This window comes from Furipterus horrens, unplaced genomic scaffold, assembly GCF_987537825.1.
Source record: "Furipterus horrens unplaced genomic scaffold, mFurHor1.1.pri manual_scaffold_16, whole genome shotgun sequence".
In the NCBI taxonomy this organism is placed as follows: domain Eukaryota; kingdom Metazoa; phylum Chordata; class Mammalia; order Chiroptera; family Furipteridae; genus Furipterus; species Furipterus horrens.
This window is the reverse complement of record NW_028327186.1, coordinates 12,259,447-12,279,871: the sequence shown is the minus strand read 5'-3', so window position 1 is coordinate 12,279,871 and position 20,425 is coordinate 12,259,447. Positions and strand designations below refer to the sequence as shown.

The following is a 20,425-nucleotide window of genomic DNA, read 5'->3' as shown; positions in this document are numbered from 1 at the left end:
GGCCCCAAGTCTCACCCCCATTCGAGACCTTTCCCCATCTGCTCTTCCAGCCGCGTCTCCAGCCCCGCGTCCTTCTGCCGGCACCACAGTCCTGCTCCTTGTCTTTGCACCTTCCCACCTCAGTCCTTCCCTGTTCGTGCCCACAAGGTTCCTTGGCCTGGAACCCAACTCAGATACCACTCATTCGGTGAATCCCTCCTCTCGTAGTGGGAATATGTCTGCTTCTGTGTTTTCTCCAGATTCTGGTGAGGTCGACATCTTTTTTAAAATATTGAATTTATTGGGATTACATTGCTTAGAAAATTACGTAGGTTTCAAGTGTACAATTCTGTAATACCTCATCTGTATATTGCATTGTGTTTGCCAACCAAAGTGTAACACCTTTTGCATCCTTTTCTCGCGTTCCCGGAGTTGGAAAATGTGTTTAGCACGTTACAGGTGTAGCGCTGGTGACCACAGGGAGCCGCGGAGTGACGTCATCAGCGCCGAGGCGGGGCGGGGCTGCGTGGAGAACAGCTTCACCTTTGCCCCACTCCCAAGCTCCGCCCCTAACTTTCCGCCGTTCCCATTGGCTGCGCGACCGCCCCATGGGCGGGCAGAAACCGCGAGCACGAGCTCCGCGCCCGCTCTCGTCTGCGCGTCTCGCGAGCGTTGCCGTGACCTGCTGAAGCGGAGCGACTGGGTGCGCGTCCGGCTCTCGTGAGGCCGAGGCTGCGTGAGGCGACCGAGAGCGGTGACCATGTTCCGAGCGGCAGCTACTAGGCGACTCCGGCAGTCGGTGACCCCAGGAGGCGCCCTGCGCCCGCGCCCCGGGTTCTCCTGAGGTGACGGGCGGGCGGCCGCGGCCCGGGGGGCGGGGCACTGTCGCGGGCGGCGTGCTCCCTGGATGAGATGTTTTGTTTGACCGCCGTTAGTGAGGAAGAGATGAAGGAAGCACCTTGAACCGTTAGAATGTAAGTTACATGACGCGTTTGGTGTCTTAAGTTCATTTTCAGTTTTGACTTATTTGTGCCCTTGAGCGAAGTCCTTCGTCTTCGGGGGGCTCCCGAGTGTCGTCGACGAACAAAGGTGGTGTTTCCGTGCACAGTGAAGAGCGAGAGGACGCACCGAGAGGAAAGCGCGGCGACATTTCTCCGGGTCGTTGGCGCGTCCCTGTCACCGCGTCGTCGTCAGACAGAAAGGCCTGTGTCACGACTCAGAAGCGACGAGCCGGCTCTGGAGGAACAGGGCGTTGTTCGGAGCCCACGGTCGGTGTGGGTGAAGGAGCCTGAACTGTAACTCACGTGCGGGTTTTCATTTCCTGTGAAGGAAGAACTAGAGCCGGTTTGATGCGGGTCTGTAAGGTTTACTGCACGGGGTGAACTATGTAAAATTTGCTGCCTGCCAATGTGTGCACTAAGGGTCCTGTCTATTGTTTTTTTCTTAGAAGTTTGTTTTTATTTTTCCTTTCATATTTAGTGTTTTTTTAGTTGCGGTTCTTTTACAGTCGTGCGCGCACCTTGCTCTCCCTGCCCCGCCCACCCCGCCGTCTCCCACGGTCAGTCCCCATTGAGGCGTCCGCGTCCACGATTATTTGCACTAGTTCCTTGGCGAGACCCTTCCCTTCTGTCCCCCTTCTCCCCGCCCCCCTCCCCTCTCCCCTCTCGTCACTGTCAGTCTCTCCTTGTTTCCGCGCCTCTGCTTCTGTTTCGCTCGTTTGTTTGGTGCATTAGCTTCCTGTGTCAGGTGAGATCACATGGTGTTTGTCTTTCGCCGCCTGGCTTCCCTGCTGTCGCAAAGGGCAGGGCTGACTTCCTGCTGCTGCGTGGTCCTCCACGGTGTAAACGCACCTCAGTTTTTTATCCACTCCCCCAGCGATGGGCACTTAGGCGTCTCCAGCACTTGCCTATTGTAACAGCGCTGCTATGAACGTAGGGGTGCACAGGTCCTTCTGAATTGGGGTTTCAGGATTCTTCAGGTATAATCCCTGTGGTGGAATTGCTGTATCAAAAGGCAGTTCCATTTTAGTTTTTTGAGGAAATTCCACACTGTTTTCCACAGTGGCTGGGCCAGTCTGCACTCCCACCAACGGTGCACCAGGGCTCCCTTTTCTCCGCGTCCTCGCCAGCGCTTGTTGTTTGTGGATTTGTTGATGACGGCCATTCTGACCGGTGTGAGGTGGTATCTCATTGTGGTTTTTATTTGCATCTTCCTGATGGCTAGTGATGTTGAGCATCCTTTCATGTGCCTATGGGCCCTCTGTCATGTCCTCCTTGGAGAAGTGTCTGTCCTCCTTGGAGAAGTGTCTGTTCAGGGCCTTTGCCCAATCCCCTGCCCTGGCTGGTTTGGCTCAGTGGATTGAGCGTCGGCCTGCGAGCTAAGTGTCGCTGGTTCGATCTTCCAGTCAGGGCACATCAGAGAAGGAAAACTCTGACTCCAAAAAACCTCCGCTGCCTTGCGGCATACCTCTTCAGGGGAAAGGCTAAGGGAGTAAACCCCGACAGAAAATCCGGAGCCGGAGTCCCTAAGGCGGTTTGACATTGTAGTCAACACCGGCAACTCCTGCGGCGCACCTAAAGCCAAGCTGTATTGACTCCGTCTTTCCCTTGGACCCTTCAGCTGCGAAGAGAGGGGGGGTCTGCTGCATGGGCAACAGCAGACCCTCCATATCACCCTGCCCAGGCTCTGTAGCTTCAGCGTCATCGCAAGATGTCGATTCAACACGGGAGGAGACAGATACGATGTCACTCCCGAGTCGGACTGCACAGCCATTCTCCGCGGTGCAGATAGACTCTTGAGAAGCTACACCATCGTCTCTCGAGACGGACGGCTGCCGACGACGACGACGACGACGACGACGACGAGAATTGGATTGTCTTCCTGGTGTTGAGCTGTAGAAGTTCTTTATATATTTTTTATATCAAACCCTTGTCTGAGGTGTCGTTTGCAAATATATTTTCCCATACGGTTGGTTCCCTTTTCATCTTGCTGATGTTTTCTTTCGCTGAGCAGTAAGTTTTTAGTTTGATGTAATCCCATTTGTTTATTCTTTCCTTTATTTCCCTTGCCCTGGGAGATAGATCAGCGAAAATATTGCCATGTGGGATATCTGAGATTTAACTGCCTTTTTTTTCCTCTAGGACTTTGTGGTGTCATGGCTTACATTTATATCTTCTATCCATCTTGAGTTTATTCTGGTGTGTGGTGTAAGTTGGTGATCCAGTTTCATTTTTTTATTTTATTTTTTTATTTTTAGAGTGAGGGGAAAGGAGAAAGAGAGGGAGAGAAACATCACTGTGTGGTTGCCTCTCACTCGCACTCCCAACTGGGGACCCGACGTGCAACCTAGTCATGTGTCCTGACTGGGAATCGAACCAGCGACACTTGGTTTGCAGGCCGACACTCAATCCACTGAACCACAGCAGCAAGGGCTCAGTTTCATTTTTTTTGTATGTCCCTGTCCAGTTCTCCCAACACCATTTGTTGAAGAAGCTATTTTTACTCCATTTTATACTCCTGTACCCTTGGGGTCCAATCTGTTTTTAAAGTGAAGTAAATTGACTGTGTTTTTAATATTATAATCAATGTCATATGACATGTCTACTCATGGTTAAAAGTTACCATATTTTATTACTAAAGAGGTTAAAGTAAGTTATTTAATTTAAGCACAGAAATGTAATATGCATTTCGTTACAAAATGTTTGTTACAATTGGGATTGGTGACTTTAATTATATATTCACCTTTTTTGGTAGAACTTGAAGGTAATTTATAGGTTATTCCTGCTTTTAAATTTTCTAGTGAAGAAGCAGAAAGACCCACCCCCTTTATACCCTTACCCCACTTAGTTTCTTTTAAGTATATTTTATTGATTACGCTGTTAAGTTGTCCCAGTTGTTCTCCCCTTGTCCCCCTCCTCCCGGTACCCTCCTTTCCTCCAGCAGCCCCCCCCCACCCCTCGCCTTTAGTTCATGCCCATGGGTGTGCATATAAGTTCTTTGGCTTCTCCCTTTCCTGTACTTTTCTTAACATCCCCCTGTCTATTTTGTTCCTAACAATTATGCTTCTTAATCCCTGCACCACTTTTCCCCATTTCTCCCCCTTCCCCCTCCCAGCTGATAACCCTCCAAATGATCCCCATACCTAGGATTCTGTTCCTATTCTGGTTGCTTAGTTGACTTTTGTTTTTATTTTTTAGATTCAGTTGTTGATAGTTGTGAGTCTGTTGTCATTTTAGTGTTCATAGTTTTGATCTTATTTTTCTTAAATAAGTCCCTTTGACATTTCATGTAATAATGGCTTGGTGATGATGAACTCCTTTAGCTTTACCTTGTCTGGGAAGCACTTCATTTGCCCTTCCATTCTAAATGATAGCTTTGCTGGATAGAGTAATCTTGGCTGTAGGTCCTTACTTTTCATCACTTTGAATGCTTCTTGCCAGTCCCTGCCTGCCTGCAGAGTTTCTTTTGAGAAATCAGCTGACAGTCTTATAGGCACCCCTTTGTAGGCAACTCTGCTTTTCTCTTGCTGCTTTTAAGATTCTCTCTTGATCTTTAACCTTTGGCATTTTGATTATGATGTATCTTGATGTGGTCCTCTTTGGGTCTAGCTTGTTTGTTTGGGACTCTGTCTGCTTCCTGGACTTGTATGTTGATTTCCTTCGCCAAATTTGGGAAGTTTTCCTTCATCATTTTTTCAAATAAGTTTTCTACTTCTTGCTCTTCCTCTTTTCCTTCTGGCACCCCTACGGTTTGGATATTGTTATGTTTAATGTTGTCCCAGAGGTTCCTAAGCCTCTCATTTTTTTTTTTCAATTCTTGTTTCCTCATTCTGTACCGTTTGACTGTTTATTTCTTCCTTCTGTCCCAAATAATTGATTTGAACCCCGGTTTCCTTCCCTTCACCATTGGTTTTGTGTGGATTTTCCTTTGTTTCACTTAGCATAGCCTTCACTGCTTCCCTTGTGTGTTTGCCGTATCAGGCATGTCTGCTGAGCCTGTGAGCATCTTTATCACCAGGGTTTGGCTATCTCCTTGTCGCTTAGTTCTCTCACTGGAACCTTGATCCGTTCCCCGTTTTGGGCCATACTTCTTTCTCTCCTCATCTTGACAGGCTCCTGTGTTTGTTTGCCTCTGTCTTAGGTAGAGCTGTCATGCCTGTTCCATTGTAAGGGGTGAAGCCTTAGGTATCTGTCAGTATGGGTAACCGGTTTCACCACTTTGTGGTGTTGTATGTGGGGGAGGGATCTGAGAGGGAACAGTGCCGCTTGCTCAGCCTGCAGGGAGATGTGGACACGTGTCTGGGCTGCAGGAAAGTTGTGACAAGAGCTGCCACCCTGAAGCAGGTCTGCAGCAGTTACGGGGGTTAAGGACAAGTGCAATGGCAGGGAGGCGGGAAGGGTTGGGCTCGAGCCCATGGGCTGAACCTTTTTGGTTTGTGTCACATCACTTGCTGTGAAACACTTTTAGAAGCTGAATGTTTCTGGCGTTTCAGCCTTCTGTTCTTGAGGCGAGAAGAGAGGCGTGAGGCTCTGCGTCAGAGCCATTGGCCCCAGCACAGTCGAGCTGCGCAGTCGTCTGGTCCGGCGCCTGTCCAGATGGGGGATCTAGAGGAAGGAGCGGAAAAGGTAAAGTGACCTGTCCAAGGCCACATGGCTTCGAGGCTCTTCCCAAAGGAGCTGACCTTGCTCAGGGCCGTCTCCATGTACCGCTCATCCCCGTTGGACATGTGACTGGGGACAGGAGAGGTAGCAAAGGGAGCACTGTCTGAACAGCTGTGTGGGGCTGGGGCCGGCATGACAGGAGGAGCCAAAGGGAGAAGACCCAGCAGTCCACCTTGGAGGCTAGAACCGTGCCGGGTACCACCCGAGACAGTAAAGATGCAGCTCCCCTCCCCGCCCTGTACTTGCAGGGCGGTCAAGGCGTCTCGCCTACCTTGCAGCTGCGAGCCTCCGGAGGAGGATTGATCATTGGGAGGGTGGGGAGAGCAGTGCCGGGGTGGACGAATGCCATTGCCTTTGGGAGGCGCTCCAAACTGTGGAGCGGCAGGGAGCCAGGGGGCTCGTGGGGGTCCCGGACCCGGAGGGGAAGCAGGCCCCTGTGCTAGAGCTCACGTCTGTCCCAGCACAGTATGTATCAATAGTCACAGTAGGGGCCAAAAACACAGCTTTAGCCCCCTGTACTCACATTTGTGGCAAAGTATGTAAGTCACCTCTGCGTGTCCCGGAAACCGAGGTTTGTGGCAAAGTATGTAGGTAAAGTCCGGGCCGCCTGCCAAGCCTTGCCGCGCCCGATGGGCCCCCAGACTCCGGTCTTAGCTTGGCTGGGCCACCGGCACCCGCCCACGGCATCAGGGCGAGGGCTGCGCCCTCTTGATTGACCGCTTGGCAGAGTCAGCCCTTTGTCACCCCACCGCCTTCTATAGGCCCAGAGTGGAAGTAACTACCATTGGTCAGCGTCATGGAAACGCAGGTAAGCCGGGGCGGGGCCGTGGCTGAGGACCACCTCGGGTCCTGGTTCGGCTTCGGTTTCCGGCAGGCGCTGGGCTCCAGCCGCGGGCGCCAGGTGCACAGCCCCGAGCCGCTGCGCGCACCGGGCGCGGGCGCGGGCGCAGACATCCGTGCCGTGAGCGCCAGCTGGAGCTACACCGCGTTCGTGAGCCGTGAGCACCCCTCCCCTCGTGGTCTTGCACCTGCCCAGTGTCCTCGCCTGTTGCTTAGCTGGCTCCCCGCTCCCTTAGGTGCCGGCCAGGTGCAGCTGTCCGGCTCGGCTGGTGGCGCAGCGGATGGCTGCCGAGACGCGTGGGCCTCGGAGACGCTCCTCGTGGTGCTGCGCGACGGGCAGGGACCGGGGCCTGGGGCTGAGCTGCAGGCCTGGGCGCCCGGGTCGGCGCTGCGCGGGGAGCCCCTCTGGGCGCAGAACGTGGTGCCAGAGGCCCAGCAGGAAGACGGCGGCGAGACCGGGGCCGGGCCGCTGCCCCTGCTGCCGGGCGCCCGCGCCTACGTGAGCCCGCTGCCGCCCCACTGTCTGCCTCTGGCCCCGGAGCTGCGGGCGCGTCGGCTGGAGCTGGGCACAGAGCACGCGTTGCTGCTGGACGAGGCGGGCCAGGTGTACTCCTGGGGCGGGGGCCGGTGAGTGTCACTGCGGAAGGAGGGCAGGGAGACCCCCTGGTGTGACGAGCTGACCGGGGCTTCCCTTGCTCAGGCACGGACAGCTGGGCCACGGGACTCTGGAGGCAGAGCCGGAACCGCGGCTGCTGGAGGCGCTGCAGGGCCTGCCCATGGCCGAGGTGGCTGCTGGTGGCTGGCACTCGGTGTGTGTGAGTGGTGAGTGGCGGGTGCTTCTCCAGAGAGGCTCCAAACCTTCCTTCCAGTTCGGGGCGTAGCCAGGCCTCCTTCCCAGTGCACCCCGCATTAATCACCCATGACCCCTGAAAGCCCCTCTGCCGTCACTGTCACTCACTCCTGGACTGTTTGTCTTCTGTTACTACCTGCCTCTGGCCTGGGATGTGTGTTAACACCCGCTGAGGAAAACTGCAGGGGTGAGGGGCAGCCAGGCCAAGGAGGAGGAGGAAAAAGCTGCAGGTGTCTAGGTGGCCATGACGCGTGCGCACAGTGACGCTCGCGCCCACAGGGAGGATGAAGGTGGCGAGTGTGAGCCTTGCTGTTGGGTAACCTGGGTTCAGAGTGAGGAGCGTCACTTTGTTGTGAGTCCACGAACCTGGCAGGCGACCCAGGTGCCCATGATTCCAGGGCTCGGGCCGATGATCTTCTCACTGCATCTGGGCCTCTGGGTGCTGCTTACATCATCCGAGGCTCCAAACCCTACCCACTCCCCACCCGTTCTCATTTAATGGGCCTGGGTGTGCAGACAGGCTCAAGGAGCACTGGGCTGCAGGGAACAGAGAAGATGCTGGAAACGGCCCCGTAGCGAGCCCCTCACTTAGGGTTCAGAAGAAATTTGAGGCCTTAAGTTTGGTGTCGTTGTTGGAGCCCAGATGCTTCAAACCAGACTTCCTAGGTTCACATCATCACTCTGCCTCTTGTGACCTTGGACAGAGCACTTATTCTCTCTGTGCCTCTCGTTTTCTCGTGAATAAAAGGGGAACAGTGTGTGAAATTGATTGCATTCGAGAGGTGTTTAAAACACAGAGGAAGCACTTGATGATGACTAACTGCTATTGCTAATGAGTTCTTACCGTGGCGGCCATGGCTCCAACGGCAAACTATAGTGAAGAGGAGGCAAGGGAGGTGGCAGCTTCAAGGAAGAGGCCTCCCTGGGACTAGTGGCAGGTGGAGCTCAAGAAGCGGGCAGGGCTCAGGAGATTTGGGTGGACACCACGGGAGGACTTCCAGGGACACGCTTCTGAAGTGTGTGTGTGTGTGTGTGTGTGTGTGTGTGGTGGGAGAGAGAGGTGGCCATTTAGTAACAAAGGGGAAAAGAGAAAGGTCCAGCAAGAGATCTTGTTTAAGGAAGGGGTGAGCTGAAGACCCCTTAGGGGGAAGGGAGCCTGTTAAGACAAGGACGATGCTGGGTCCTGAGGGAGGCACTCTGTCCCTGGCGTGCTGGCTTGGGCAGGGCACGCCGTGGCTGTCCCCGGGGTGCTAGTGGGCTATAGAGGAGCTTGGAGACGTGCAAGGGGCTTCGGAGGCAGAGGGGTTCACAGTCTCTTTAATGGGCTCCCTTTATGTCTCTTTCAGAGACTGGGGACATTTATACCTGGGGCTGGAATGAATCAGGGCAGCTGGCCCTGCCCACCAGGGGCCTGGCAGACAGCAAGATAGTCGCAGGGGAAGGTGAGTCTGAACTCTTGATTTTCACATTTTCCTGTCATTCCTGACTCCTGGCCATAGGCGGGCCTGAGAGCTTACAGTGCTTAGAAGGGACATGTGACATCCTTGGGACCCCAGTGCGTGCCACAGGAGCCCCTTCCAGGAGGGAGTGTAGTGTGGCAAGGCTGATGCCCACACACCTGTCCACACCAGCACTTCCTGGGGACAGGGGTTGGGAGGAACAGCTTGGGAGGAACTAGAGAAGATCGTGTTTCATTGTATTGGAGTCGACGTGTCCAGCTTAGTGTTCGCCATCGTCGTCATCGCCACTCCTCCTGCTTCTCTGAAGCCACAGGACTGAACGGACGTGGTTCTGAAGGGCTGGGAACAGCCGGGGCTGAGGGTGGAGACCCTGCCCCCTTCATAGCCGTGCAGCCCTTCCCAGCGTTACTGGATCTCCCCCTGGGCTCAGACGTGGTCAAGGCCAGCTGTGGATCCCGGCACACAGCCGTGGTGACACGTGAGTGAGGCTGGGGGGCTGGTTCAGGATGGAGCAGGCAGCCAGGCCGCCCACTCTGTAGCTGGGGGCTGCAGTCCCTATAACACTACTCTTGTGAGAGTCTTGGACATAAGCTGAGTAGCTGCCTCACTCAGAAATAGAGTCCCAACCTCCCCGTGGCTTTCACAGCGGCCATCGGGCCCCACAGGGCTTTTTTTCTGGAGGCGGGGCAGTGCGGTCCAGCCTCTGCTGTGTCCCTGGCCGGCAGGGCCTGCCCCGTCCAGCTGCTAAGACCCCCGAAGTCAGTAGCTATAAGATGCAGTTGGCACATGGGAAATGAACTTTTTCAGGCTGGGTCCTTTACCACCCCAAATGTGGTTGGACAGGTGTCAGGAAAGACAGACGGACTGTGCTCTGCCAAGCAAATCTTATGGTTTACAGAGTCCTGGCCCTGGCTTAGGCGGCCAAGCTAGACAGACGACTACTGTGACAGCCCCTTCCTGTCTTCGGTTGCAGGAACAGGGGAGCTGTACACCTGGGGCTGGGGTAAGTCGAGGCTTTGCTTCTGGGATGCCGAAACCAAGGGGCGGAAAGGCCTGGGACTGGAGGGCATGGGGCAGAGCCAGGGGGGCTTGTCTCCAGTGGACCCTGCAGAGTGGTGGCTTAAGCCCAGCACAGGGGATGGACTTCCTTCTGGAGGGAAGAAGCCCTGGGTCTGTGAGTTGTCCAGCCAACGGCCTGGTTTCCCTGTAGGTAAATACGGGCAGCTCGGCCACAAGGACACGGCCAGCTGGGATCGGCCCTGCCGCGTGGAGTACTTTGTAGATCAGCAACTCCGAGTAATGGCTGTGAGCTACGGACCCTGGACATTACAGGGGCGTCTGAGAGCAAGGCGACCCGCCCAGCCCTCCAGTCTGTGGGACAGAGATATGAACCCATTCCCAGAAACTCTCAGGGTCCCCGGTGGACGTGCACAGAAGCGCGCCAACACAAAGACACACTTCCCCAAACCGTCAGCCTTTCCAGTTCTCTTACTGTGACGGGAAAAGACAGGGTGCCCCTTCCTTTCGCAGACAAGGAAATGAAGCACAGAGAGGTCAGGGGAGACTCCCAAGTTCACGTGGTAGCCACCAGAATCCAGGAAGAGGCGAGGAAGGAAAGGGAGAACAGAAAACCAGGCCTTGGGTCTCGCAGCGCTCCCAGGGCCCAGGACGCTGCGGCCAGCCCGTCCCATGCAGGCGTCACCATTACCAGAGGCTTGAACGACTCCGTGCTCAGTGGCTAGTTCTGTGATCTAAGGCACGGGCTCAGGGGTCAGACGGTCCCCGTTCAAATCCCAGAACTAGCCACTCACGGGCTGTGCGGCCCTCGGTCAATGTCACGACTACTCTGTGACTCCGCTTCCCCATCTGAGATGTGAGGAAGTAACAACACCCACTTCCTGTTGTTGCTGTGATACCAGTGACACCCCGGGAACAGGGCTGGGACACAGCAAGCACTTGGCAGACACTGTTGTTCTGACTGACAGACAGACAGACGCCAGGAACGGCTTAGCCAAGTAGGCCTCTGTTCGCAAGACTCACAAGTGGGAAAACAACAGCCCAACTCGGGGAAGAGACGCGTCTGAGGCCAGACAGCTAGTGACGCCGGAGCAGGAGAGGAAACCCAGGACTTCTGACCATGTCTGCCCGCGGGCTCCCGGCGAGAAGCTGGGAGGTGAAGCGCGTCGTCCACACCCAGCTCACCCGGGAGACAGGACAGGGCTCTGGTACAAAGCTGATTGTCTGCAGAGACGGCCTTCTCCTCTCTTGTGGGATGACATCTGTGACACAGCAGGGTCACCTGAACTGGCCAGAGAGACAAAGCAGGCACCACTCTGACCCCAGGTGCACAGGGCCCTGCGCCACGTGACTGGGACACTCTCCAAGAAATGAGGGGACAATGGCACGCACGGCAGCCCTCGAGTTACTGAGTTTCTCCTTCGAGGGCCCTTCTGGGGGCTCCTGGGAATGCCGCTGAGCTGCGGCTTCCGGTAGGGCAGGGGCAGTCTGCTTATCCAAACCAGAGAAGCCCCCCGCGGACGTCTGGGAAGCCCTCGCGCTGCTGGCGCTGAGATGGAAAACAGAAGCCAGGATTCCGGGGAACAAGTTTGCCTCTCCTTATCAAAGCCTTAAAAATAAGTTTGACCCTAAAATCCATCTCAAGGATATTATACCAAAGAGATGTTTAACAGGAGAAAATCTGCAAGGAACCGTTAAAAAAAAAACCGAATATCCAATAACAATGGGTTGTTTTGGTAAATGACAGAGCATTTATGCTCTGAATGGCTGGCTATGCAGCTATTAAAAGTCATGACATAAGAGCGATATTTAATGCTTTAGGAAATGCTCACGATATATTAAATTGAGACTGCAAAAGAGTGCACTTAAAAAAAAGTATACTTAAAATGTACATTTAAAAGTATGTATTCATAGAGAAAAATAATATAGTTTAAAAACATATCTGATGATATGCTGCGTTTTCTGGCATCAAAATCAGCACTTGGGTGAAAGAACGGGATCCAGAGTGGCCAGGGCTATAGGCCGCAGGGATTTGACTTTGGCCTGAGTTCCAGGATGACTGGGCTCCTCGGAGAGGACATGGGCAAGGAGAAGGCCACTTAGGGAGGCCAAACTGAGGCCTGGGCAGACCCTAGTGTAGGCTGAAGGTTTCTGAGACAGGTCAGAGGCCCTGGGCTGCCTCAGTTGGGGTCAAGGGAGATTAAAGGTTTTTCTAGACTCTCCTTCTCTGAGGCCAGCTGACACTTCCCTGCCTTTGAGTTCTGTCGTGGAGGCCTTGGTGAGGTGAGCACTGGAGGTCCGAGCTCCAGCAGGTGATACAGATGGTTTGGGGTGCTGGTGTGGGAGTGGAGGAAGGGGACCGGTCAAATGTCTCCAGGGACCAAAGGTCATGATGACCAGAACCCCTTGAGGCTCCAGGATGCTGGAAACCTGCCAGGCTTGGTGGTGTGGGCAGGGCTGGTGGTCACTCTCCAGGTGAACTTGTCTCTTCCCTCTGTTTCTCTTCCTCTTTCTTCCCTCCTTCTCCAGTGATTCTGGATCCCAGGAGAAGGCGTGGAAATGCCAGCCTGTATTACTGAGGGCCTGGGCCAGCCCAGGGGCCAGGGAGCTCTCGGGTCAGCATGCACTTAGAGTTTCTGAGTGCACTTTGGACACACTAAACATGTGTTTGCAATATGTATATGTGTGCACATGTGTGTATATGGGTGTGTGTACACACACACACATGTGGTATCTCTGTCCAGCCCTCTGTCAGTTCAAGAATGATCTGCCTTGTTACCAAGTCCTCTTATCTCGGCACCCTAAATCCCAGATCCACTCTTCTTCCCCCACTCGGCGACCTTCTTAATTGAGGTCCTCATCTTTCCTTCCCAGAAGTGCAGCAGCTGAATGGTTTCGCCTGCCTCCAGACTGGTTCCCACCAGTCTTGATATTATAACTACCAGGGGGTTCTCTTAAAGTGGGGTCTCATCTTGCCATTCTTCTGCTCACAGAGCTTCACAATGAAATCCTGATCCTCAAGGCTGTTACAATGAGCTTCCATGTCTCCTTCCCCCGATCCCAGGCTGGGCCCCGTACGCGCTCTTGGCCCCTGCCCGCCGCTCCTGCCGCACGTACTGCTTCTGCTGCTCCTGTGCCTCCTGCCCCCGGAATCCTTTTCCTCCTGCTCTGCCTGCCCATTGTTAAGGCTCAGTTGGCCAGCCCTCCTCCATCTCCAGTGGCAGGACCGGCAGCTTTCTCCTGGGTGTGCTCCTGACTCTGCACACTCTCTGTTATTGGCTCTTTCCATATGACATTGAGTATGTTCACCTTTAAATTGTGAACTTTTTGAGACACAGGACTGTGTCTGATGCTGATTCATCTCTCGGTTCCCTGGGCCTTGAACAATGTCTGCATGACATATAGACATTCAATAAGTATACATTTGAATGACTGAATTAGTGGAATGAAAATGGACTGGAAGAGACCCAGCAGGATGTGAAACTCTGGTGGTCTTATATTTCCAGGTGTCTTGTTTTGAGTCCCCAGTCCCACCACCAGTAACTGTGGCCCTCCAGGGGTCACCAGACTGACATGAGTATAGAACTTCCTTGCTTGCTGAATCTGTGTCATAGTCATAGGCAGTGATGAGAGGGAGCACTAGGGAGGCTTCTGAAAATGCCATGTCTTGAGACCAGCTTCACACAAGTTTAAATAGGTTATGACTTCTTTCCTGGTTCCTTCCCAGTTTAGTCCCCTCTTCCCTCTCCTTTGTGAGTTCTGGAAGTATTCAGCAAGAAAACATGGCAGTGCTTGAAGGCAGAGGTTCAGGAACTCAGAGTCTTGAGTTCAGGTCCAGACATTGCCACTTACTGACTGTGTGACTCTGGGAAAATTACTTACCCTCTCTGAGCCTCAGTTAGGCTTCCTATAGAGGTTAAGTCAAGCCTGCAGTGTTCCATAACTGCCACCTCAGGTGCTGACAGCAGCACTTGCTGTGTGCCGGAACCCCCCCCCCCGCCCCCGGTTAGCGACATGACTGCTCTTCTCTACCCGCTCAGATGGAGTCCGCCTGTGTGACCATCCACGAGGCCCTGAGGACGGTGATTGACTCGCAGACGCACTACCGGCTGCGGGAGGCCCAGGACCGGGACCGGGCCGAAGACCTAAACAGCCGGGTCTCTTACTGGTCTGTCGGCGAGACTGTCGCCCTGTTCGCTGTCAGCGTCAGCCAGGTGCTGCTGCTGAGAAGCTTCTTCATGGAAAAGCGGCCCATCAGCAGGGCGGTCCACTCCTAATGGGGCGTCCTGTGCCGGGGTCCCCCACGACCTGGGTCATAGGTTCTTGCGGGCCGTGAGTGTGACCCTGGGTGTGGCAGACATGTGCTTGTCTCTCCTTCCATTCAGGTGCTTCTTTCTCATCCCCCAGTTGCTACAGTGTGTGGGGCTCAGTAATTGGAAGGCATCTCACTGGAGTGCTGAGTGAAATAGTTTACAGTCGGGATGAGGATGGGCCGCTGGGGAAGGACAGGTGGGCTTCTAGAGCTCCGGCCTGTGGGCGCATCTCAGGCTGTTCCCTCCACTCCACGGTGCTGGGTCATCTGCCTGTGTGTCCTGTCCCGTGTGGAGAGAGATTGGGGCTCTCTGTCTGCCTTGCCTCCCATGGAGCTCTCTGCCTGAGGAAACCAGGCCCTGAGGCAGCTTTGCAGAAATTCCCACCCCGGGTGACACTGCTGTCAGCCCTGAATGCAGGAACGAAGTGGTGACTGGGTGTCCTTGGTCGGCTGTGTATCTTCTAGGAGGCGGGACTCTGACTAATAAAGACTGCCTGAGCTCTGTGAGGACGCGTGCTTGCTTTGCTTTGCTTGAAAGGAGCTCACAGCCCGGTGTGGAGCGTGGCCACGTGTAAATAAAAAGTGTCAGAGAGCAAGTGATGCCCTAGAGATGAGTAGGGTGCTGTGCATGGACGTGGGGAGGGGAGTAAATTGCTCTCTTCCTGCTTGAACAAAAGCAGTGAAATGGACAGATGGTTATTTTGTGACTTGGACCCCAGAGATCACGGTCAACAACCCAGTTGTCACTGCATGCAGATGTCGGGGTTGAGAGCAGACCATGGAGGGGCTGAGCAGAAACAAGTGTCCACAGCAGCCACAATGGTCTCTTTAAAACTTAGGTCAGTCTGTGTGGCCCCTGGTCAAAGCCCCACCCTGGCCTGCGTGCCCTTCAGATTTCGCGGTTGGACCCTCATCGTGGGCCTGGGGCAGTGGCCTCTTGTCCCTGGGAGTCACCCACCGCCCTGTTCCCCTCACCCACTGCATCCAGGTCCCACTGTGTCTGGCTCTTCCCATCCTGTGCCAGGCCATGCTTCTGCCCAGGGCCTTTGCACGTGAGTTTCCTCTCCCTGTCTGCGTGATGCGCCCTGTCACGGCCTCCTGACCAGACGTCCTGTGAACGTGAGGCTCCCCTGCCCACTCTGTGAAAGTGGGCATGAAGAGGAATCAGAGCACATTCAAGCCATTATTTTACCAGAGTCTTCCTCCCCCACAAGACATTTTCAAATGGCTGGTTTTCTGCGGAAGGGAGTGGACGGCGATAGTTTAGTGGTTTATGTATTGTGGTGAGGAACGCACTGCCTTCTGAGAGACTGGGCTGCTGTGCGGGAGCAAGACGGCTGCTTTCTAGCAGGTCGGGACTGGCCGTTCCCAGTTACCGCTGAGCTGTGAGAAGGTGCCTCCTTTCCGCTAGGGACCTGGCTGCTGTTTCTGGTGGATTCAGCTCTCCTGGAACACCAGTGGGTGAGGTTCTGAGCAAAGGCAGCCTGATCTGGTATTTATGATGTTTTATTTGGGGCTTTAATATGATATGGCACACGAAGTCTAGGACTTCAGCTTCCTCATTTTCAGAGTTTCAGGTCCATCTTCTGGCCGTGGGGATAATACTGCGATGGTGATGTCCACGGGCTTCACTGGAACACACAGTCACTGAGCTGCAACATTTGTGTAACTGGCCCTTACACGCCCAGCCATGCGGTTATACTCTGTACATGTAGGAGCGTCACTGTCCCTGCAGGGCACAAGCCAGGTACATAGACATTAGGACTTCACCTGGAGTGCAACTACTGGGAAGACTGTTCCCCTGTGACATTTCTTCAGGCAGAATTGTAAGAATGCTGAGGATTTTCTTGGCTGAACTCACATGCACGGACCACCTAACTCAAATGACAGGCTATGGGGCATGTTTGGGAGAACTTGTTTTTCCAGCTCCCGTGGCAGCAACGGTTGTTGTTGGCCCCTCCCCGCTCACCGTGGAGCTGAAGACTGAAACTACTGGGTCATGTGGAAAGTAACCACCTTCTGCTTATTGCAGCTCTAGACACAATCCTTTTATCCTCAGAACCCCCGCCGCTGTAATTCTGGATCCGATGTGGCTGTGCGCGCTTGTGTTTCTCTACCTGGTATTTGGCCACAGGAGAAAACAGGCTTCATGTTTGGCTTTCTGTCACACTGTGGAGAGACCACCCAGGGACTAGGTAAGACTACATCATCTGTAGGTCTGTTTTTGCAGCCCCCGTGACTGGTAACTGAGCCTCACATGCCACTGGGTACACATCTTCTAGAGACAGAGAACTTTTAAGAACAAACTTTGGTTGGTATGAGAAACTATACCATTCACCTATGGGTGGTGGTACAAGAGAACAAAATGGTTTTGTTATGGTCCCTCCATGTCCCGAAACTGAGAGAAATTTCTTCCTCACGTTCCTAGTGGTGGCTCGCACGCACGGTCAGGTCACAGATGTTTGTTGTCTAACGTGTGTCCCTGTGGCGGGGTAGACATGGGTTTGAGAAGCGATGAACTCCAAGCCATCAGTCTGAAAGAGAGAAGTCAGTCTGTCATGTCCCTGATGGACTGATGACCGAGAGATACTCCGTGGGTCCCGAAGTTCGGCAGGGACACCAGAAATCATGTCAGTGTCGTCCTGCAAGGGTGGTGTGAGGTCATTTTTGGGCCACTCTCCTTGTGAGTGTGTCACTCCATACCTGTGGCAGTGGTGTGTTGTCGGAGTCCTAGCTGTGTGTGTGGCAGCAGAGTCATCGTTCCCATCAGTGCTCTGACTGTTGTCCCCATGGGTTCCCTTGGCCCGCCTGCACCCGGTGCCCCCTTCCATGCAGCAAGGTGCCCCTCAGGTCATACCCTCAAAGGTCTGGGGGCTCCCGTGTCCTTGACTCTTGGGATCATGGCCCTGTCTAGGGGGGTCCCAGCCAGGAGGCTTGTGGAGCTGAGCAGCCGTTGGCCGCCTCCCGTCCTCACCTGTCGTAGCTCCCCTCACTTCAGAAGGAGGACCCCCGTTTCTGCACTGAACACGTCGACACACAGGAGGTTCTCGGCAGGTACCTACCGGTGTGGGTGAACGAACGTCTGCACATAACTCCCAGTGTCTCCTGCCCCTCCTCTGTTCCTACTTAGTGACATTTCTGTCCTTCAGAGCCCGCCTAAAAAGATGTCTCCTCAAGAAACTTCTAACTGTATTTTACGTAAAGTAACCTTGCCCCCGGGTTTTTTGTCTGCCTAAGTTTTTAGTCGAATTATGGAACTTTCCACCCTGTTAGTTATAAAGACGTGTGTTCCTGCACTGGTGTATGAAGTTCTTAAGGTTCAAGGCCATTGGTGATGGGCACAGTGCTTTGCACACAGCAGTGTAATAGGTGTGTTGCCGGATGAGGGAGTGAGGAGGGAGGTCAGAGAAGTAACGAGGGTTTAGATCTTGCACAGCCCAGCGGGTCATTGTAAAGATCGTTGGTATAGAGACAAGTTAGAACTCGCCTACTTTATATTTTGAAAAGGCTGCCTTCTCGCTCTGTTAGAGGTTGACCACAGGTGAACAAAGCTGGCAGCATCTGGTGTCAGTGCCTCGAGGGGGTGGTGCAGGGACTGGCGGGCGGGGTCTGGCGTTATTTCAGAGGGTATGCTGGAGCGCTGGGCTCGTATTGGGAAGGGGGTGTCCCACAGTTGGCTAGGAGAGCCCCCCACCCCCAAAGGCAGCCGCTTTGGAAGGCCTGGTTTGCAGAACAGCGTGGTCTGCCGTGCCGGGAGGGGCCTCGAGGACAGAAGGTGGGCGGGCCACGTCCCGAACATCGACAGGCACTCCCTGTGGCACGCGTTCCTGAAGCCATTTGAGGGGTCCTGCATCCTCAGCTCCCTGTGAGAATCAGGTGGCAGTCGAGGGTCATTCCTGCTGCCGGCCACCAATGGTGCCGTGTGCGTGTGTCCTGGGCCCTGGCCCCTGGAGCAGAGGGGCGTGGTGGTGGAAGCGTGGGCGCGGCTGTGTGCTTGGGGACCACGAGGCCAGGGCCGTGGGGGAGGGAAGGCAGTGCGGAGGGAGAGAGGAGGCTCGTGGCTCCGGCGCGGTGGGTCGGGCCTGCCCAGTGAGAGGAGGCGGACCACGGAGGCCTCGTACCTCGCAGTGCCCTTGCTCTCCACTCAGGCAGCGCTCCCCTCGCCCTCCCGGCCATCAATCCTCAGGAAGGGTGGCCAGTGGCCAAGGCCTGCTCAGCATACAGGCCTCCTGGCTGGGACCCACGTAGACGGGGCTGTGATTCCCAGACTCAAGGCCACAGCAGCCCCCAGACCTTGGAGGCTGTGACCTGAGGGGCAGCTTGCTGCAGGGAAGGGGCAACCGGGTGCAGGCGGAGCAGGGCCCGGACCCTACTGCGACGGCTCCACAGGACCCCCGAAGACTGGGACCTCCTCTGGCCCCAGAGAGAGAACAGGAAGGAGCACAAGCAGCTGGACAGGCAGCAGCACCACACAGAGACCGGCCTAGAGGGGCCACAGCAGCTCTCAGGTGACAGCCATGACCGGGCCCCTCCTCAGCCAGGCCCAGGCCCGGGCCCAGGCCGCACCCAAAGGTGAACACCATCCGCGGCCATCCACGTGCCCCACGTGAGGCTGGCACGAGGCTCCATGGCCCTGCCCCGGCTTCCCTGCGTTTGCCTGACGCTAACCAATGGGAGCTACTTCAGCTCCGGGTCTATAGAAGGCGGTGGTGGAGTAACGAATGGCACAGCCCCAGCTCTGACCCTGTCAGCGAGTGCCGGAGGCCTGGGGAAGCCAAGGCCGGAGTCTGGGGGCCTATCGGGCGCAGCGAGGCTCGGCAGCCGGCCCAGTCCTTGCCTACATACGTTGCTGTCCCACTTGTCCATGGGTGGGGGCCTGAACTGTCAGTTAGGTATATCCTTTCCTTCTCTGTCATGCACCCACTCTACTTCTGCCATAGGTAGTGTAGGGTGATTCTTAATTAGAACAAGAGAGGGGGCTCATGACAGATGTCACTGAAGAACTGCAAAAAGCCAAAACAGTGTAACACCTAACCGCGACTCAAACCCAAGGCTCTGCGTCTCCTAGGAAGGCGCTTACTCCACTAAACTAAACCCACTCTGCAAATTACTGTACGTTCCAGAGGAACTCTTCCATTAACCTGTCGGTGTGCTTGCCGGCTGCGGCTCCCCGCCTGTCTCAGTGCTGCCCTCCTGTGGGGAACTCTGGGGATTGCAGCTAAGGGAAGCTCACCGAGTCCACTGTACGCATAGGGCTGGATGGCCAGGGTCAGGGTTGATAGGTTTGGCGTTAATGAGCCCAGGGTTAACAGGCTTCTATCTTTAATAGACTTAGCCTGCCTGGATGGAGCTTCAGAAGAGCTAACAGGTTTCCAGAAACGCTTCGTATGTACCCCATCATCAGGCCCAGTGCTCTTTCGGGGTGGCTGTAGGAACCCCGAAAGCGAGGAGCAAGGCCAGCGGGGGACTGTGCAGAGCGCACGTCTGTCCGAGCACACTTAAGTGGGAGTAGTCGTAGCCGTAGCGGGGGCAAAAATGCACCTTGACCCCCCCGTACTTGCAGAGGTGAAGGCATCTCTGTGCAACGGGCCAGCCGCTGAGCCTCGCCGCGCCCGATGGGCCCCCAGACACCACGGGACCCCTAAAGACTGGGACCACCGCCGGCCCCAGAGAAAGGGCAGGAACGTACGTGCACAAGCAGCCGGGCCAGGCAGCAGCAGCACACAGAGAACGGCCCAGAGGGGCCGCGCCCGCGCAGGTGAGGGCCACTAACGGGCCCCTCATTGGGCCGGCCTGTGCACCCACGGCCCCGCCCCGGCTTCCCTGCGTTTGCAGGGCTCTGACCAATGGGAGCTGCTTCACTCCGGGCCTATATAAGGCGGTGGGGTGACGAATGGCTGAGTTTACTTTGTCGGGCGGTCAGGCAAAAGGCAGCAGCCCCAGCTCTGAGGCCGCCAGCGAGTGCCGGAGGGCCAGGGAAGCCAAGGCCGGAGCCTGGGGGCCGGGCAGCGCGCCGGGAGGCTCGGCAGCCGCCCCGGCCCTCGCCCACACACCGTGCGCCCCGCTAGCCGACGGGTCGGGGCCCGAACCGTCAGTTAGGTGTAGCCCTCCCCTCTCCGTCATGCACCCACCCTACTTCTGCCCTGGGTAGGGTAGGGTCATTCTTAAATAAAAAAGGGAGGAGGCTATGCCAGATGCCAGTGAAGAAGTGCAAAAAGCCAAAACGGGTACCAACACACCCGACCGTGAGAGAGACGCAAGCCCCCGGGGCCCCAAGCGCCAACACCTAGCCGTGGCTCGACCCCGA

At 55.4% G+C, this 20,425-nt stretch overlaps 1 protein-coding gene across 1 annotated transcript; it reads left to right on the top strand.

The window, feature by feature from the left end:
• The first annotated feature begins 6,435 nt into the window (after positions 1–6,435).
• LOC149992163 (RCC1 domain-containing protein 1-like) lies at positions 6,436–14,083 on the top strand. The gene is made up of 8 exons (XM_090263830.1): positions 6,436–6,637; positions 6,716–7,106; positions 7,180–7,301; positions 8,676–8,771; positions 9,097–9,267; positions 9,763–9,792; positions 10,000–10,133; positions 13,847–14,083. Exons 1-8 carry the CDS (start codon positions 6,436–6,438, stop codon positions 14,081–14,083), a joined length of 1,383 nt encoding a protein of 460 aa, XP_090119956.1.
• The last annotated feature ends 6,342 nt before the right edge of the window (positions 14,084–20,425 follow it).

Bases quoted from the DNA above. Each gene is read 5' to 3' on its own strand.
- LOC149992163 (XM_090263830.1), top strand. From the start codon at position 6,436: ATGGAAACGCAGGTAAGCCGGGGCGGGGCCGTGGCTGAGGACCACCTC. The intron at 6,638-6,715 runs GTGAGCACCCCT...CCGCTCCCTTAG, and splicing joins CTACACCGCGTTCGTGAGCC to GTGCCGGCCAGGTGCAGCTG. The intron at 9,268-9,762 runs GTGAGTGAGGCT...CTTCGGTTGCAG, and splicing joins GCACACAGCCGTGGTGACAC to GAACAGGGGAGCTGTACACC.